General features: G+C 39.9%; 1 protein-coding gene across 2 annotated transcripts in view; it reads left to right on the top strand.

Annotated features, from left to right (window-relative positions):
* The window catches only part of CAB39 (calcium binding protein 39), a 42,683-nt gene that overhangs the window by 10,721 nt on the left and 13,341 nt on the right, over nucleotides 1–18,621 (top strand). The window contains exons 1-2 of one of the 2 annotated variants that reach the window (XM_048314652.1): nucleotides 6,593–6,687; nucleotides 11,540–11,696. In XM_048314652.1, the coding sequence (XP_048170609.1) occupies nucleotides 11,583–11,696 (114 nt within the window). In that variant the 5' untranslated portion in view covers nucleotides 6,593–6,687; nucleotides 11,540–11,582. Of the gene's footprint in view, nucleotides 1–6,592; nucleotides 6,688–11,539; nucleotides 11,697–18,621 lie in introns of those variants that run through there. The other variant, XM_048314651.1, reaches the window with a different exon arrangement.

The raw sequence follows: 18,621 nt of genomic DNA, 5'->3' as shown, positions 1-18,621 counted from the left end.
ACTGTGCCTCTCAGCCTGTCTCCACTGCAGAGTTGCTCCAGTCCTCTGATCATCTTTATGGCCTCCTCTGGACTCGCTTCAGCAGGTCCATGTTCCGTATAAGCTGGGGGCCTCAGAGCTGGGTGCAGCACTGCAGGTGGGGTCTCACCAGCATGGAGTAGAGGGACAGAATCCCCTCCCTTACCGTGCTGGCCACGTTGCTTGTGATGCAGCCCAGGACATGGATGGCTTTCTGGGCTACAGTGCACATTGCCATGTCATGTTGAGCTTCTCATCAATCACCACCCCGAAGTCATTCTGGGCAGGGATGCTCTCAATCCATTCTCTGCCCAGACTGTGTTTGTGCTCGGGATTGCCCTGTCCGACTTGCAGGATCTTGCAGTTGGCCTTGTTGAGCTTCATAAGGTTTGCATGAGCCCATGTCTCAAGCTTGTCCAGACCCTGTGGGTGGCATCCCTTCCCTCCAGCGTGCTGGCTGCACCACACAGCTTGATGTGATCAGCAACCCTTGCTGAGGGTGTGCTCAGTCCCACTGTCCATGTTGCTGACACACATCCGAACAGTGCCAGTCCAGTTGTGACCCCTGAGGAGCACCACTTCTTGTGGGGCATAATACATTATCAAAGTGTTGTCTCTTTCCCGAACCCTGGATATCAGGCTGCATTTCAGCCAGCTGCTTCTCATGAGTTTATTTCTTGCAAACACTCTGGTGTCTTGATAGCAGTGAGATAGATGTGTGTCTGAATATCACTGATGTGCTGTGGCCTGTAATGCATTGAGTTGTTTTGTCTTTCAGGTGATGCCCAAAATTAATTCTTGGTCTTGAGTAGTTAGGGGAAAAATTTCTTCTGGCTACCCTCTGATTTTGCTGTTCTTAGTGATGTGTTCCCATTTGCCACATTGTCCTTGGTACAGCATACTTCAGAGGAAGCAGGGAATTTTGTCTGAGGATGAGCTGTGTGAGAGTTCTGTACTAAAAGGCACCTCCACACAGCTAACTTGGGAAAATTGGACACTTGATTGATGGTGTACTGATGCTGGCTGGCAGTGTGAAGGAAAGAGCACTCTTTATAAAAGTACTTAACCAGTAAAGCCCTAGCACAGTTGCAGTTATCATGGTCAGAGGTTGTGGTTTTTACTAATCTAAGCTGTATCTGCACTGGTAGGATTTGCCAGCAGAGCTGTGTCAGTAAACCCTTTGTATTGTCAGCAAAACTGTGTTTTAAGTGCTAGGGACCATGGCAAAAAAAAAAAAAAAAAAATAGTGTGACAGAAAGCAAATTTGTCAGATGGATAATGACCTGTGGATCAGCTCAGATATTGCCTGTACTTCAGCTCCTAGTGTAGTAGGTAAGAGATAATTTAAGGGAAAAAGCTGTGAACAACTATTTTCCTTTACTGAATGAGGATGTAATGAACTAGAGGGAAAAGAAACCCAGTAATGGTGGTGTCATGATTCTCAGTCGTTTATTGATTGCCCTCTCCTGCTTTCTCTGAGACTCAGTACGTAACTCCCATAGGTTATTTGTCAGGAACTCCCTTTTGTAGATAATGTTATACCCAATCTATCGTGTGTGTGCATTGCGGTGTGCATTTCGGATATTCCACCTGGATGTGGTGCACCTAAAGATCCTTGAAATAAATACCAAGGTAAAACCCCTTTTTCCCTTCTAACTGTGTTTCATTCCTGATTTTAAGACTAGGAAAAGGCATCATTGGATCATGCACCAAATTGTGCTGGTTTCATGTAGCGAGAGTCAGCTTGGATTAATGAGAATTGATCTCCCAATGATTTGCATTTTAATCTTTGTATCACACTACTGAGATCTCGCAGTAGAGGTAACAGTAGCAGAATTGAGGAGTCAGCTGTGGTCTCAGTCACCTCTGTGGAGTGTGACCAGGAGCGTGACCAGCTCTTTGCAGCGCAGCTTGCTGTGCCTGTTGTGTTTCAGTTTCAGCCGTAGTTCTACCATGCTGATGCACAAAAGTGAACCCCGAGTAGTTGAGCTGTGCTTGATTGCGTGTCATCCCAGCTGATTTGTAAAGCCTAGAGAACTGAGGCGAACTCCACAGTAGTCTAACATAAAGAGTCTTTAATTGTGAACTCCCAAATGGATTATTTTGGAAGGGAAGCCTTCACATGTAGAGTATGTCAAAGCAGAGATGGATGGAGTTAATTCCATGCTGCCTATGGCAGGGGCCAGTAGTAATCACTATGGGAAGAGGGATACTCCTTAGTATGTCTTCCCAGTTCCTAAGTCAATGTTTTTAGGATGTTCCTGAGCAATGTCAAGGTCACTGTTTTACTGCTCATAATCTTAATGCTTTAATATTGTTATTCTTTAAGTGATCTTACTCTTTTGTAGGTTATGTTTGTTAAAGATCTGTTGATCTTAAGGTAAATTAGATGAAGAGCTATGTTGTGTTGAACTTTGATAAACTTAGGTTGAGCATTAGCAATTTCTAGCAGGCCACAGAATATGGTCTCTAAAGAAAGTAAAGAAACCATGGGAAAAATATTGTTGAATTTCTTTAAAGTTAGTTTTAAAAGTGGCACACTTCTTACTGAAATTGTATTTGGCTAAATACTTTATTAATTTTGATTTTTTTTTCCTAGCGTCATTATTTGTGCTACTAGAGAATGGCTTTACTGTGAGTGTAGGTTTTTGTTTGAGAGAATATTCTCTAAAGAAAATTGTGCCTTAGAGGATTGTGGCTGGAGCAGTCCCAGACCTGAGTATTCTTGCAGTTTTATTGTTCTCAACTTCTGTTCAAAACAAAATGCCCTGAAAGCGCACATGCACTTCCCTTGTGCTGGTACTTGGGATTCTCATCCTCCTTCCTTACATAACCAGCTTGCATTTGAAATGATCTGTTTTCCCCCTGCTCATTGCACCAGCTTTCTGGTTCAGGCTAAATGCTGATGTTCTGGTGCTGGTGGGGTTTCCTGTCCATCACCTGGGTGGTTTCTCACACTCAGCTGATTTGAGCTATTGGAATGTGTGAACTCTAGGCCATATTTCATGATGTGAAATAAATCAGAAATGTGTCCTTCTGCCTCCACTTTTGTCACTACTTCACTCTCAAAATTGACCCTTACATGTATATCAGAAATCTGGTACAGGGAGAACCTCTGGAAGGGAATAGGATTAATATATACAAAGAACTAGAAATAGTTACAAAGGAGACTCTTGCTTTGCATTTTTGCTTCCAGGGGTGGGTAGAATGGCACGTACAGAATTGCAGCATTTTTTGTCATGTAACAAGTATTCTGGGGTTTGTGATGATGCACTATGGGCAACTGAGCCAACAGGGGATTGACTGTAATACCAGGTTATGAGAATATTATTTCGGCTTCTACCTGGGCAGAAGTGGGCATATTGTCTAACAACTTTTCTTGAAGCTTCAGGTAAGTTCTTTGGTTTTTTGTGCACAGTGTGCTAGAGATAGTAGTTGCTTTTTGTGGTGAAATGTAGGATTATTATTATTTTAATTAATTTTTAAATATGCTTACCAAGGAATGGGTGAGGCATTTACATGCCTGTCTGTATACTATATTGCAGTATAGCAGTAAGGTTTGTGGGGAAATGGATGGGTGGGGTAACTCTAAACAGTACACCAGGGAAAGAAGCTGAGTCATAAGATTTCCTTCAACATGGAGACAGGCTGGGATTTCAGATTCTAAGCATTAGTATTAACAAGCTTTTCTGCTTATGCTGGATCTCTGAAGCCCCTTAAAATCAGCAATACTATTTAAAAGCAGCTTCTATTTGATGTTTCTGTAGCTGTGTGTTAAACTGCAATGAATATAATACAAGTCAAAAAGTATAATGTAGTTTTAGGAGGCTGCAGTGAGCTAGTGGAGCCTAATGGCAGTAGCTGCCCTTGTCTTTGTCCAGCGTGGTGCAGGTGTCTGCTGGAGAAGTAGGCTCTTGAAGAGGCAGAAGGATCAGTAAATTAATTGAATGGCAGGAGAGAAGCCTGATTAATGAAAGGAATCAGCTGGCATTTGGTGCTAAAGAAACAAGCAGGGCTCTGAACTGCCAGGGATTTTTATTGCTTTGAAATTTTCAGAAAGTAAGAAGCTATGTCACATTATTAATTTCATTTCTATGTAGAAATTTGTTTTCCAATTTTACCCTTTTTTTCCCCTGAATCCATTGAATTAATTTTTTTTGTTCACTTCACGGTTCTTCTGTGTTACAGGAGGGAATTTTTTTCTTCATGATTTTCATTTTTCCCTGAATTAAGTTGCCATTTTTAAAGAGAGGAATTTTTTTCCATTTTAATCTTTAAGTGGGTCACACCACAAATAATTCTGTGATGCAGAGTTGTGAAACTGCTTTTGAGTCACATTAAAGCTTTTGTGTTCTGCAGACTTGATAGAACAAGTTAATAGTGAATTTTAAGAAAGATACTAGTGTTCAGTGGTGGGTGGGACATGCCAAGTATGAGGTGAACATGCCTGTCCTTCAAGAAAACTTGTATGTATGAATTATGTTCCTCACAAAATTATCACAACACATCCAAACAGATCATTGATTGCTTTAGCTATTCAGTTTGTCAGTAGTTTTACTTCTTACCTGAGAGACGCTTGGTGTAATTCTTCTATTTGCATTTTAAAGTTACGTTGAAAGACATACTGAAAAGGTGTATGGAAGTATTTAGAGGATAGCAAAAATGCCTTAGACCTGGACTATACTCTTGAATTTTGCCAGTTGGTAGTGCCAGTAATTACCATTTACAACCACAGCCATTCTGGTAATGGCATGCTTTGCCATGGAAAGCCATGGTTATACTGAAGAGTTCATGCTGGGGCCCTGAAACACATTGAGGTGTGACTCCTGCTCTTTATTCATCTCATTTCCTTTGTGATAGGAAAGTTTTGCAGGTGAGCTTGTATTAATAAACTGTGCTACTTAAACACATATTTTGGATGAGAGGCTGTCGTGTTTCAATTTGTTTAACATATCAAAAAGAAAAGTAAAGAATTGCTTTGGTACAATACTGAAGCTCTGGAAAATTTTTTAATCTAGTGGGAAACCATATATCCAGAATGAGGATATTGAAAGATGTAGTAGAACACAGCATATGAAAAATGTGCAAGAATGTTTTAATGAGGAATGTGAGTACTCAATTTAAATAACACACTGAAGGAAATGATGGATGCTGCCCTCGGTCAACTACACTTGTGCAATTAGAAGTGGTAAGGCCTTTCAGGAGGCTGTGCTGTAGCCAGAAATTAGCAGTGATGAGCTGGCAGCAGTATTCCAGATGCTTCACAGCGGCACAGTGGCTGCTGTCCTGCCATGCTGCTGCTGTTGCACGTGTCTGGGGCAGGGCTGCTCTGCTCACAAACCGCACTTAGAAAAAGTACAGGCAGGAGCTTAGGTCTGCCTAAATACTCTGATAAGTGGTGAAATTTCGTAATCTTGTACAAGAGGGTTGAATAGCTAATAAGGTGCCTGCTTCTGGCTTTGAAGTACTCAAATTTATTTTTTTTTTTCCCAAGGAGCATGGTAGCTTGCATAAAAATGGTTCGTGGATCAAAGGCATGGCTGTCAGTCTTCCTTTGGGATGCTGGGCATGTCTGAGAGTGAGACAGTGCTTTTAAAAATGCATAATTTCTCGATGTGTTTCTGGTTTTATTGCTCTAACCAGACTTCACAGTGGTGAATTCTAGCTGAGCTAACAGCTGCTTGTAGCAATTACACCTGAAGAAAACTGATTTATGTTATTGTTTTCTATACTGATTTAATGATCCCTGTTAATCCAAGAAGCATACAGCAAAAGAGTGGGTTCTGAGGGAAATCAGGTCTATCAAGACAAACATGAACTCACTGCGTTGTATTTTTTTAATAATAACATGCCCCTTTTTAGCAAGATGCAGCATATTTTGTCAGTAATAGACTGGTAAATTGTCAATTAAAAATCCACATACAGTGCAGCCCCGACTGTTTATTGTGTTGCCTTTGTAGACTCATTAGTTTATTTAAGTGTATTTGCTTAAGGCATTCTCCTGTGTGTTATTAGCACTGTGGAAGGTAATCGACACATGATATGGTTTCAGGATAGAGGTTGGCAGCTTCCCTCTACCTGGAGGAGGAGGCGAAGCGGGTGTGCCCTTCCCTCCTGACTGCCTCAGCCCTCTCCTCCTCCCTTCCGTGGGCTTGGTCTAGCTCACAGCTCAGGGTATTTTGTACTGGTTTGTCTTAAAAACCTTTCCGAAATTTTATTTTTATTTATTGTCTCTCGTGTTTGTTGGCTTTGTCTTCTGCCATTTTGGTTGGTTCAGTCAGCACACTGGGCACTCAGACAGATATTAGGCTCCTCAAAATAACTAATGGAAAAGCGACCTTGCCCCTCCAGTCTTGCTGTTGATTTGGCTCCAGCCTTACCATGAGGTGCTCTTATGGCAAGACTGGGAGATGAGGGAGCTGATTGACAGCTACTTGGTGCTCAAAGGGGTGTTTTTTCTACATTCCCTACACTATTCATTGTTTATTTTCCTTTTACGTGTCAGTTTTCTGGTAGCTTCATGAGTGGCTCAGCTCATGGATGGGTCAGCTGGCCCTGGCATAAAACAAGGGGAAGGAGTGTGGTGCTGGGAGCAGAGGGGGAATGGGACCTCCCCATCAGCAGTGGCCAGCTCCAGGGTTGACTCTTCTGCTGTGGAGAACCTTACTGGTAATTATTTGGCCTTACTAAAATTATGTTGGTTTTGTTTGATCTGTAGCAGTTTCTGTCTTATGTGCACATTAAATAGATGTTACATGGGCTTTCTCACTAGGCTTGGATTTTTTTAACATGTGCAGTTGCAGCCAGGAAATAGCTGAAGGGTTTTTTCCTTCTCTTTTCCTCATTAGGAGCTTGCAAAAGCAGTCATCTTAAACTCTTGGTGTGTAAACAAGGCAGCAAGATGCATCTGAGGACTTAATATAGTACAATTAAATGGTGAGGGCCATAATAGAATAAGGATTGAGTTCACTGCACCTGTTTGTTTCACAAAATTGGGAATGTAGCAGTTTTGTACATTAGTTAAGTAGCATTTTGCATGGGGATAGATGGTGGTTTGCTTTCTGGAGCAGGAATATGTGTGAATACTTAAATGATGCTTTATTTATGGATTATACATAAATATATAGAGAAGAGAAAAAAAGTTTAAACTTTATGTTGTGGTAAATTCATGGTATGTCTAAAGTAGAAAGGTTTGAGTTTACCTTTGTGTCCTTGCTTATGCTGCTAGTATGCCTTTCAATTCATTTAAATCTCTTTCCCTTCTTCCCTTTAAAAGTCTGTGCTGGTGAGACTGGTGCCAGTAATTCATTAGTCTGTGGAGTAACTCTACACGTGTTAGTACAGTCAGGAGTGTAATTGTATTATCTCTTGTACCAATATTGTTCTGAAAATAGCAATGCATACATCTCACACTAACAAACACATACTTCCTACAACAGAAAAAAACACTTCTACTATTAAGTAATCAGGTTTTAAACAGTGGCACACACTTCTGTTATAGAGGTAGCATATTTTCTGACCCTTCAAATAAAAAAAGCTCAGCTACATGAGAGACCATAGTCTGGGCTAGTGTATCTATTCTTTAGAGAATGTAAATTAATTAAGGAAAGGAATTTGTTTATCATGCTTCTGTATTCGTTCCTGTGGCTTTTTTTTTTCTGCAGGAGGGTTGTCCTCACAGGGAAATGCTATGTTTTTTTAACTCACCAAACACTTTAAAATCTTACATATGGAATGCATTAGATTTCAATTGGACGTTATTGATTGTGTGGTCAATCCAGCAAATAAAAAAATACAAAGCCTTATAGATAAGGCAAACAGCATGGATGCATGGTGCATTGACAGAGCTGGAAGTTATATACTATCTGAAACAGTAGGGCTACTATCTCTGGTTATCACAAAAGCCCAAATGTCCCAGTGTGCCTGGTGTGTCAGTGGAACTTAAATCTCTGGGTGTTTGGCTGTGTGCCATATTGTTGTTTGATGGTCCATTGGGATTGATAACATTACTTCAGATTTCTAATTGTGGCTGTGACCCCAGTGCTTTGAGGGCCTTAAATTTTGTTACCTTTGGCATGCTGGAATATTGGTGAAATAAAATGCATGCCTGAGAAAGCCTGAGGTTTGTATAATATTGTTCATGGTCTCTTAACAAATGGATGAAGGTGAAGTCTCTGGGAAGGGAAGATAAAGCAAAGCAGCCCAGCAGAGCACAGAGCTGTCCATGTGCTTGTTGCAATTTAACTCTTCAGGAATCCTATGATCCTTTGTTTAGCCACAATCAATGTTTTATCTTGAATTTGCAAGGCAACCAGGTGCTAGTATTGTGAATCAGTTATCATTTGACATGACGTAAGGCCTATTCTTACTTGCAGAAAATGTCATTTGATGTTGTTCCCTTTTTTTCTTGTGTTGCAGATGTGACTGGTGGCAGCTCTTTCCGATCCCACACAGATGTTGTCATTGTCTATTGTGCACAGAGGGCTGCTGGGGGTAGTTTTGCTGGGCTGAAAAAGGAACAGCTCCTGCCTTTTTTTTTTTTTTTTTTTTTTTTTTTTTTTTTTTTTTTTGGCAGGATGTGACACAGGTTTTTTAGTAACAGAATTTTGCTTCAGGGTTTGTAGGATCTTCAGTCTTGAGGCCCCAGATGATGTTCCCAGCAGTGCCACTGCATTCCTTCCAGTAATAAAACTGTAATGGCATAAATAGTGTATTTATTCCATTTTATATAATAAAAGAAGTACCTTGAAGCAAAATGTCACCTTCAGTAATCAAGGACGTAGATTTCCTTCTTAGTGGTGCTGACAATCATTCCTGATTTTTCTAAATTGCTTATGAGAGATTCATGCAGGAATTTACCTGGATTGGGAGAAAATGTTTAATATAAATCTATGGTAGTGAGCTGTTACTAATTGATTATTTTCTACTAGATGTGCTAGTACATAGAGTGAAGCTTGTGTATGACTTGAGTATGCGTGTATGTGGATCTGATTTACCTGGAAGGTCTCATGAATAAATCAAAGCTATAGACTATTGTTAATTTAAAAAAAAAATTGAGCACTGTTTAGAGGCAAATCAAGTTTTGCAAACCTAGATATTGGGCACACATGAGGACAGTGTTTATCATTATCCTGTGCTTCCATAGGTTGTGTGTTGTCCATGTAGTCTTTCAGACTTTAGCAGTAGCATAGTTCTGATCCAGAAAATGAGTGTGCAGAGCTGTTTTCTTTGGTTTGATTTATTTTCTTTGTATATTGCTGTCATACCAAATTTTGTGGTTCCATACGTTTTTGTTCTCTTACCTGTTTTGATTCCTAGTGGATTTGCTTCTGTTTGAATGGATAATCCAAGGAATTAAGACTGGCAATTTCTTGAGCCAGTCCTTCTCTGTTATATGGGTATAACAGTCTTCCAGAATGAATAGGCAGAGTAGTTGTTAAATACTATTATTATCAGTGATGATATGCAAACATGAAAGAATTCAGATTCGTTTTCAGGGCTCATCCTAGTTTGGCAGAAGTAGTAATCAAAGGGAGAGACACAGAGAACATTTAAAATGTTGCTGTGATGCTCGAGGTATGTCATGTATGTTGTGGGGAAATTGTGCTTATTTTCACACTGTCTAGGAAAAAAAATCCTGTGTGAAAATACCATAATTTTCCCTAAATATTGTTTTAAATGCCATTGTATTTTCATTAAATAACAGTAAGTACTGGTGCTTTTCTTAATTGTAGGTTTCTGTTCCATTAGATGTGATAAAGTTTGAGGCATAAAATTCTCCTGTCTAAGGAATGACCTGTGAGCACTTTTTGATCTCTTTTTATCTCCTGCATTTGTAATTTCAGTGTTACAGCCCCTTCTTTGTGCAGATTGTGAATGAGCAATTACTGTAATGACACATACTACAAAATAAATGCCACAGAAAGTCCTTGTGATCTGTTAAAGATTGGAAATGGCTAGTGGAAGGTCTTGTTTCAACCTTCCTGGTGATACTCTTATCTGAAAGGAATCTAATTAAAAACTACCTACCTTATGCTTTTTATCAGATGGGTTAAGTCAGTTGCAGGCATGAAACAGAGAACGTATGATTTCTGTAACTGATTACCTGAAATTTCTATTTATGGAAATTTACTTGGCTAAAAATCCAAGTTCTTCTGTTCTTACCCTCTAAATTGTTGCACTTGGGCCAGCCAAGCTTATTTGTTTTAAAAATAAAAATAACTCAAAAATAGCATTACACTGGGATTTTTAATCCCTGATTAAAACTCTATTGAATAAGATCAGGAGTAACGTTTTGGAGTTCCTGGTGGATGAGCTGGTATTTTAGTCAAGGAGCAAAGTGCATCGTGTCAAATAAGAAACTTTAACGTACTGGTTATAGTTGACTTGTTACTAACTAGGCAGGCATTGCAGGGAGATAGAAATTCAACTTTCAGGGTAATACCCCTTCTTTGGAGTGACAGTGCAGGCTCTGCTCTGCTCTGCCAGCTTCAGCTGTCTTTTGTGTCTAGCAGCAGTAGCACTGTCAGCATTTTTAATGGAGGATTTCCTGTTCTTTTCTGTCTAGATTAGAGTTGTAGAAGTATGCTTTATGGAATTCACTTGTAAGAAGGTTTTATTATTGTTTAAATGTCAGTGTATGTGTTTAGTAACAAAAGCTTCAGTACACTCACTCATTCTAGTAGTACTTTTGTATTTTGTACACAGAAGAGAGTATATATCTGTGCGTGTGTAAAAGTAAATACATGTAAATATACAGAAGAATAAATGTATTTGGATTCAAGAGACAGATTTAGGGAAGGGAAATTTCTCCTGTAAGACATGTTTTTTTAAGAAAGATACACATCAGGTGTTGGTTTTAATGCTTTCAAGTGCTGTGTATATCCCTGCTGGGTGACAAATTTTATTTCCCATAAAATGTGTGAGGGTGAGACTGTATTTCAGTATTACTACTGATGCAAAAATGCCAGGACATGCCAGGTGTTTTGACAGGAATAGGCTGCTGTCTGTAGCCTCGCCTGCTTCATGTTCGTAGTGCATGAAGGCGCAGACTTTGGGGTCTGCTTTGCATTTGCAAATTCATTATGGAATGAATCTGGGTAAAAGCACATACCTGGACAGTCTTTGCAGAGCCCCTGAGACATGAGGACCTGTGTGTCAAACACCTCATGTAAGACAGCATTTTGCTTGACAGTATTAATTGGAATAATTGATCCTTGTAAGTCTTGCCCATATGGGGCAAGTGTGCAGTATGTGGCTTTGGATGTAGTTAATGTACTCTTTAATTTGCTCCTGAAGCACAAGATGATGATCTTAATGTGAATTCTTAGATTCTGTATCTTGTGTTTTAAAAGAATTAAAAATACAAGAATTTAAGTTTGTCATGGCAAGCTCTAGTTCAGCTGTCAAGGATCATTATTCCATGTATGAATACCTTTCCTGCTCTATCTTGATCTTTGTTTGTGGTGTTGTACAGAGCTCAAGTGTCTATTTTTGATGTACTTTCTTTCTTCTTTTCCAGGTGAAGCAGGAGCCATAGAAGGAATACCTTGTGGTTTGCAATCATGCCATTCCCCTTTGGCAAGTCCCACAAGTCTCCTGCAGACATAGTGAAAAACCTGAAGGAGAGCATGGCAGTGCTAGAAAAACAAGACATCTCTGACAAAAAGGCAGAAAAGGTACAGTTGTGATGTTCCAGTCGATAAACTGTATTTGAAAGTGGGGGGAAGGGGAATTTACAGCTGTTGAAACTGGATCAATTAGGAATTATTTTGGGGGTTTGTACCTTGATAAAGGGTAAGTTACGTACCTTTGAACAGCTGCGTGTCTTGTTGGTTGGTTGGCTTATGCCACTGGCAGCTGATAATGATATTTAAAATAATTTGATTTGGAACTGTAGGACATTGCATTCTTTTAATAGGCAGTTGTACAGTGTTCTGGTGCTTGTGACCACCGCAGTGCCTTCACTACTGCACAAGTAGTTCTGTCTCTACTTGTCCATGCAAGTCTTTACAGAGCAGAGTGTCTCTTACTGAAGCTGGAGAACTTTTTGTCTTCATGGATGTCAGCAGAGAATATATTTTGGCTTTCTTGCGTCTTCCTCAGCCCACAGTAAGATGTGAAAAGTTCCTGTGCTAGTGCAGTTTCCTTTAGATGGATGTCTTGCTACTTCAGGATCTGTACCTGTCCACAGTCATTGACTTCTCAACTGGCACTCTTGATTTTATAGCTTTACAGGAACTGACCTCAAAGTTCAGACTGTGTGCAGCTGCATCCCACCTAGTGAGTTGTGTGGCAGAGGTTTAGGTTAACACCCTCCTTGGAGCCTCTCCCGGCATTATTTAACTATTATTTATTTATTTATTTATTATTTATTTAACTAATATTTAACTATTTATTTAACTAATATTTATCTATTATTCTTGGCATCCACAGGATCCCATATGGGAGTTAGTCACAACCTTTTCATGTTCACATATATTTTTAAGCAGAGTGGGGGCAGCTCCTCTACACTGTTTCACCTAGATTTGGCACTACTACTTCTAAGGGTCTTAATGAAATTGCCATCTTAGTTCTGATTTTCTTTAATAATTAGCATCTTCTACCCCATTGCCACCATGTGGTATGTTCCAGGTGTCTTGCAGAGTACCACAGTACTTTCCTCTGATGCTTTTTCTCTCCTACTGGAGAGAAAAATGTTACGGTCTTTTATGCAGGCTTGTGTGAAGGTTGGAAGGATTTTCATTTGCTGCTGCTTTTCTTCTTTCTCTAAAAGAGACTTCTGTCAGGAGAGGAGGGCTAGGTGCATTCTGTAGAGTCTCTGATGAGACTTGGCACTGCCTCCTTTATCTTGGCCTCATTATTAGTTCCTGGAGATGTGGCTTGATCTTAAAATCCGTGCTCTTTTGTGTCATCTCTTTTTGCTTAGACCCCAATGGGAACAGACCAGATCATCGCATTGTGTGTAGCTGTGTCCTGTAGCACATGCCTGTGTTCTTGATGCTGTAGCTGAAGGTTATGTACCATTTCTTCTTGCTGGCCTTTAGTCCCACACCTCCATCTTTTTGAAAGACCTCATTTATGTGAGTCTGCTGCTCTGACAAGAAATAATATGCTAAGCCTGTGGAGTGGTTTTTCCTGTATCATACAGAAAGTAACACATTGTGTTTGCTGGAGTACAAAGGCAGCCCACATTCACTAGTTTAAGTGTGAGGAGGGCTAAATCCTGACATTCAGGGGAATGAGCCTGGGTATGGTAGTGCTGTTCACTGTCATCCTTGCTGTTCACAAAGGCGACCAGCTGATGAATCTGAACATTCATAACACCACTGTCCACAGCTCCATGCAGAGATTCAGCTGGAATTGTTTGTTTCCATGGCAGGCCAAGACTTCAGGAAGGTGACTCCGGTTGTGACTGTTTAGCCCAGGTGGTTTGCTGGTTTGATAGAGAAAGGTCTTCAATATCTTATGGACCAGTCCATCAGATCTTTGAGGGCTCTGATTGGACACCCTGAATTCATGCCTTCTTCCCGTCCAGTCTGTAGAAATGACTGGAGTGAATTTGGAGTTAAAAGACAGCAGGGGTCTGAGCAGTAAGGGTCTTAGAAAAGAACAAACATTTCTTCATGCCCATATGTCAGTATTTAGGAATCTTTTACTCTTTCATTATCCCTTTTATTATGATGATCCTTTCTGCGGTGTAACTTTTCAGCGTACTTTGGAGAAGAATTCAGTGCTGGTGGCAGGGTGAGTTCTGTGGCTAGCAGTGGAACAGAAATAGAAAAACTCACTGTACATAAAGCACAAAAATTGCTGCCTGGTACTAAAAGGAGAGAAGGATGCAAAAGTTGTTCTTGTTTTCATTACTTGATTTTATTAGTGATTAGACTTGTATAAAATATGGTGTGTCTAATTTTGTCATTGTTGCTGTTTGATCCAGGGGTGTGCTTATGTAGCCTGTCGCATATCTCAGTGCTTGGGCAGCATGCTACCTACTCAGTGTTGGTTACTGTTTGTGGTAAAGGTACCCATTGGGGTTAAGGGACTACCTACTTTTCTTACACTCTTGTTTCTTACAGTGCTGAGTTTGCTACTACATGGTGAATGCTCTTTAACAATTTTGTAGCACAGTTGGAAATACAGATTTATAAGAAAATTAGACAAGTTTTCCCTGGAAGTTATAAGTGTAATTAACTACCTTTGAACAGAATGCCTTTTTTTTTTTTTTTTTCAGTGCTTAAGCTGAAATTTAAAACTTTTAATGTTCTGTGAGAGGAAGCAAAAAATCAAAGGAGGTAATAAAGATTTTTAAATCTTGGACAGTGTGTGTTCCTGTCCATTCTTTATAATGAAAATGGAAGATATTCTTCAAAGTAAAAGATGTAAAACAATAGTAATGTCTTGTTCAATTTTGAAACATTTTGTCCTGTCATACTGGAAAATTTGTTTTATAACCAAAAATCTGAAATTCAGGTGTATCCTAGTTACATGTTAATCTGCTTTTTGAGCTCTGTGATGAGTGGAGAAAAATTAACCAGGTAGTTCTCCAGGTCATTTGAAATGCCCTTTAAGCACGTGGTGCTTGTTTAGGAGCTGTGACCCAGAGCGGCTGTGGGAGCTGGGCTGTGGCTCATTGCTCCCATCTGCCTCATGTGCCACAGCTCTGGTGCTTGCTGGCTGCAGTGCTGTGCTTAGCACAGAGGTCCTGGCTTGCTGTCTGTCAGTATTTTGGAAGGGAAATGAGATGTCAAGTGCTTTGTAACTGAAAATGTGTTCATCATATATGCTGTTAGTTCTCCATTACTTGTGCTCTCTCAGAAAGGGGAGCTAAAGGGAAGGGGAAGGAAACCTTCTTTCCTGTAAGTGGGACCTACCCTTGATCTAGTCCATTAGTTAGTCTTTATTCACATCTCTTCCTCCTCTTTGGCTGATACCAGCGTTTTTTTCATACTACCAGTTCTCTTGGTGTGTGGCGCACATTTATTGTCGTGCAGGTAAATATTTACTTGTGTAATCAAGTTGTTCTTTGCTACCCTCTGACCTTGGGTTAACCTGGTCACAGCAGCTCCCTTTGGGCTGTTGGGTGATTGTTGGAGCCCTGTTGTTATCCCAGGCAGATTGGCCCTTGCAGGTGTGGTTGGCCTCTCTCCTTTACATCACTGCTGCGTGTGATGGCAGCACACTGAGTAATGGGGCTGGACCATGAGCTGCTTTGGCTCAGTTGTCCCAGGGTGATGCTGTGCCATGTTGCCATAGGTCAGATTTCATTCAGGGAGTTAATGCTGTCATTTACAAAGCAGTAAAATCTTACATTTGTTATGCATGTGTGTACAATTAATCTGTGGTTGAAAGAAGGCTAAAGATTAAGTAATCTGCCTGGCCTCCAGTGTGGGGCTGTTACTCAAGGGGTAAAGATGAGGCTTCTTCCAGAAGTAGCAGGTGAGAGGACATGCTGCTCCTCTAATTGAACTTGGCTCTTCTGTGCTGTCTCCATGCTAAATGTTTACCGGAAAATCATACAATCATTTTTGGCCTTTAAATGTACTACTGCACTGATGTAGTTACTAATACATTTATGGAATTGTCTGTTTTTGTAAGCATTTTGAAATCCGGCCAGTTTAAATAGTTATTAAAATGATGCTTTTTACTTGTGATAGATACTGCTCTGGACTAGTAAAATTATTCACCCAGTACAGGCTCAAAGCTATATCTGGTTTATCTTTTTGATGGATGTTTTCATTAATAGTGCAGTTTCTGTAATTGCATTATCCATGTGTAGAGAACCCTCAGCCATTGGAATTCCATAGGCCTGGAGACTGCCAAGCTCATTGGAAGTGTGTCAGGACTGGCCATGTGTTCTTTATCTTCTACTGTTCATAAACCCCAGATAATCCAGCTGTACAACTCTAGATAGAGTATTTGGGGTTTGCACTGCTTACCATTTAAGGAAATATTAAATTTTAGAGTATTTCACTGATATTTCCAGAGACTGGAATGAACCATAGCTGTAAAGATGTGCAGCTATTCTGGTGTAACAGTCGTATGTGTGACTTCATGGTGTCTGCTTTTATTTTTAAATAGTATCTTCCTGTCTTTCATAAACATAGAGAAGTAAGTACTTTCTTTATTTTCCTTGCTTTACATTTAACTTTTATAGTGTGGCTTGTCCTCAGATGGTATTGATTTTCTGGCACCATTGAATTTCAAATATGACTTGCCATGAAATTTTTCTCTAAAATTCAGGTTGTTCCTTCTCAGTGTTGAGAGCATATAAATACAGATGTTAATACTTATAAATTTTAACATACAAAATATGTACCTAGAGACTATAAAATATATAGAGAGTATAGACATTCTGTATATATAAAATACACCTTGGTCATATATTGTACTGGGATGTATTTTATGTATTTATACATAAGGTATCTGATTGTTCCACTTTTCATCATGGGTTTTTGGATGAACTTCACTGTGTATTTTGGTCTTTCTCTAGAGATTTTTTTCCCTTCCTAAAAGAAAGCAGTGCATTAGGCAATTATTTAGATCGCAGTATCTTAGAAAATCTTGCAAGTAATGCTATCCAACCTTCTCTTATCTTTCTTGATTTTATTTTTTTTTAGTAGCTTTTACTTGGCTCTTCGCACCAATATTTAATGTAGCATTATATTTTTGAGGGTAACTATCTAAATCCCATTCTGCATCTGAAATGGCAAAAATAGGCCTGCACATCTTGTATTTGGAATATGTTTGAGAGTTCATGGAATATACAAGAGTAGGGAGGTTCTAGAAATTTGTAGAAGTTTGTTTCTAGTCCTTTTGATACTGAATTTTCGAGTAGAAGAAATATAAGGATGTTGTATTTCATGAAAGTGTGGTGTATTGAAAGACCTTGGTTACTGATACAATAGTTGCAGAAAACCTCATACTTCTATTTACAGAAGATACCCAGAAATGGTAGCTGGAGTGATGCAAGGCAAACTCTTTGATGATACAGGTGGTCAGACACTGGTACAGGTTGCCTGGAGAGGTGGTGGAGTGTCCATCCATGGAACTGTTCGGAGCATGGCTGGCCATCAGCCTGGTCAGTTTGGCAAGACTGAGGCTGGCCCTGCCTCAAGCAGCTGGTTGCATCCTGATGGCCTCCTGAGGTACTAAGAAGCTGTTCTGCTTCTTAGGGATGTGGTTTAGTGGCAGACTTGAGCTTAAGGGTCTCTTCCAACCTCAATGATTCAGTGATTCCCACTGAAGCTTCATGCCATGCCAAGTTCCAGTGAAGCACATTCAGGTGGTCTTGCCAGTTTTGAAGAGCACTGAAGTCCTGCTGTCTGTTATTGAAGTTCCCGAGTTGTACGTTCGTGTTGGGGTAGAAGGCTTTTTGGTTTTTTAAAGCCCTCAGTGTTTGGAAACACTGCATTGTTTTCTGCCTCATTTGCAAGCATTCCATTACTGGTTTGTGTCTTGGGCTGGTGGTGAGGGAGAGCCCTAAAGTGCAGTTATTAAAGTTTTGGGTTTAGGAGGCTCGTTCTGTTTCCTGGGGTTTTGGTATGAGAAATTCTCCACTCACATTTTTAATTACAGGCATGCCCTCGATACTGCCATCGTTTTAGCTAAAATAGGCAGTTACTTAAACTTTTGCCTTTCTTCCTCTTTTCATCTTGCTTTCTACATTAGGGTGCAGGGACAGACTTTGCTTCCTCTTTCCTTGGTAGCCATGCATCAAACATATCTCTTCATATCTCCATGTCTGAGAGATGTTCCTGTTCTTCTCCTACTAAAGAGCTGTTTCTTCTGAATTTTAGAGAACAGTTGTGTGGTGTAATACTGCTCCAGGACGGTGAGCTGGTGTTCCCATTTCACGTTTTCAGGAGCTGGCGTGAATCTGAGTAGTCTTACTGAGCACCTGCTTCTTGCTGTCTTACTAAAAGTGCACAGAAAATCCTTTGGAATTTCGATTGAGGAGGAGACAACTGGGACTAGGAACTGAACTTAGCAGGAAGAGGGACGCAGCAGGGAGTGGAAAGTTGTGGAGAGGCTAAAAATGATATGGAGCCTCCTTAAAGGTCATGGAATTCTCCTTGCATACCTAGCAAAGCTGGAGTGGCTTTAGCTTGAATAGTGCATGGGTCATGCTGATCTTAAGCCTCTAGATAAAAAGCACAATGAGAAATCTTTTTGCATACCTTTTGTGAGACTGGCAATACCCAGAAAGAGATAATTTTTTCACTTTATTAATTTTCCGTGAGCTATCAATCATAAATACTTTGCATTAAAGTGTATGCATACTTTGTTGGCAGGTTCATCTAATTACTAAAATCCAGTGCACTTACAAACCATTCAGACTTTTTAGGCATGTGAAGAACCATTATAATTAAACCAGCTATTTATGACGATCATTTTTAGCATTTTGCCCCCAAGCTCAGTAAACATATATATTGAAAGGAGTAGTTCTTTTTTTGGTCCAATACAACTATGTTTTAAGATTCAGAAGTGGGTGTTTAGAAGTATTCTTGTTGATTTATATTTTTTTAGTTTTACTTGTGAGATAACTGTGTTTCCACTGCTAAATGCTGCTCCAGCTCATCATGGCAACTTAGGAATTCCTCA

Source organism: Corvus hawaiiensis, chromosome 10, assembly GCF_020740725.1.
Source record: "Corvus hawaiiensis isolate bCorHaw1 chromosome 10, bCorHaw1.pri.cur, whole genome shotgun sequence".
Classification (NCBI taxonomy): domain Eukaryota; kingdom Metazoa; phylum Chordata; class Aves; order Passeriformes; family Corvidae; genus Corvus; species Corvus hawaiiensis.
Note: the sequence above shows the minus strand (reverse complement) of the source record. Positions and strands in the feature narration are given on the sequence as shown.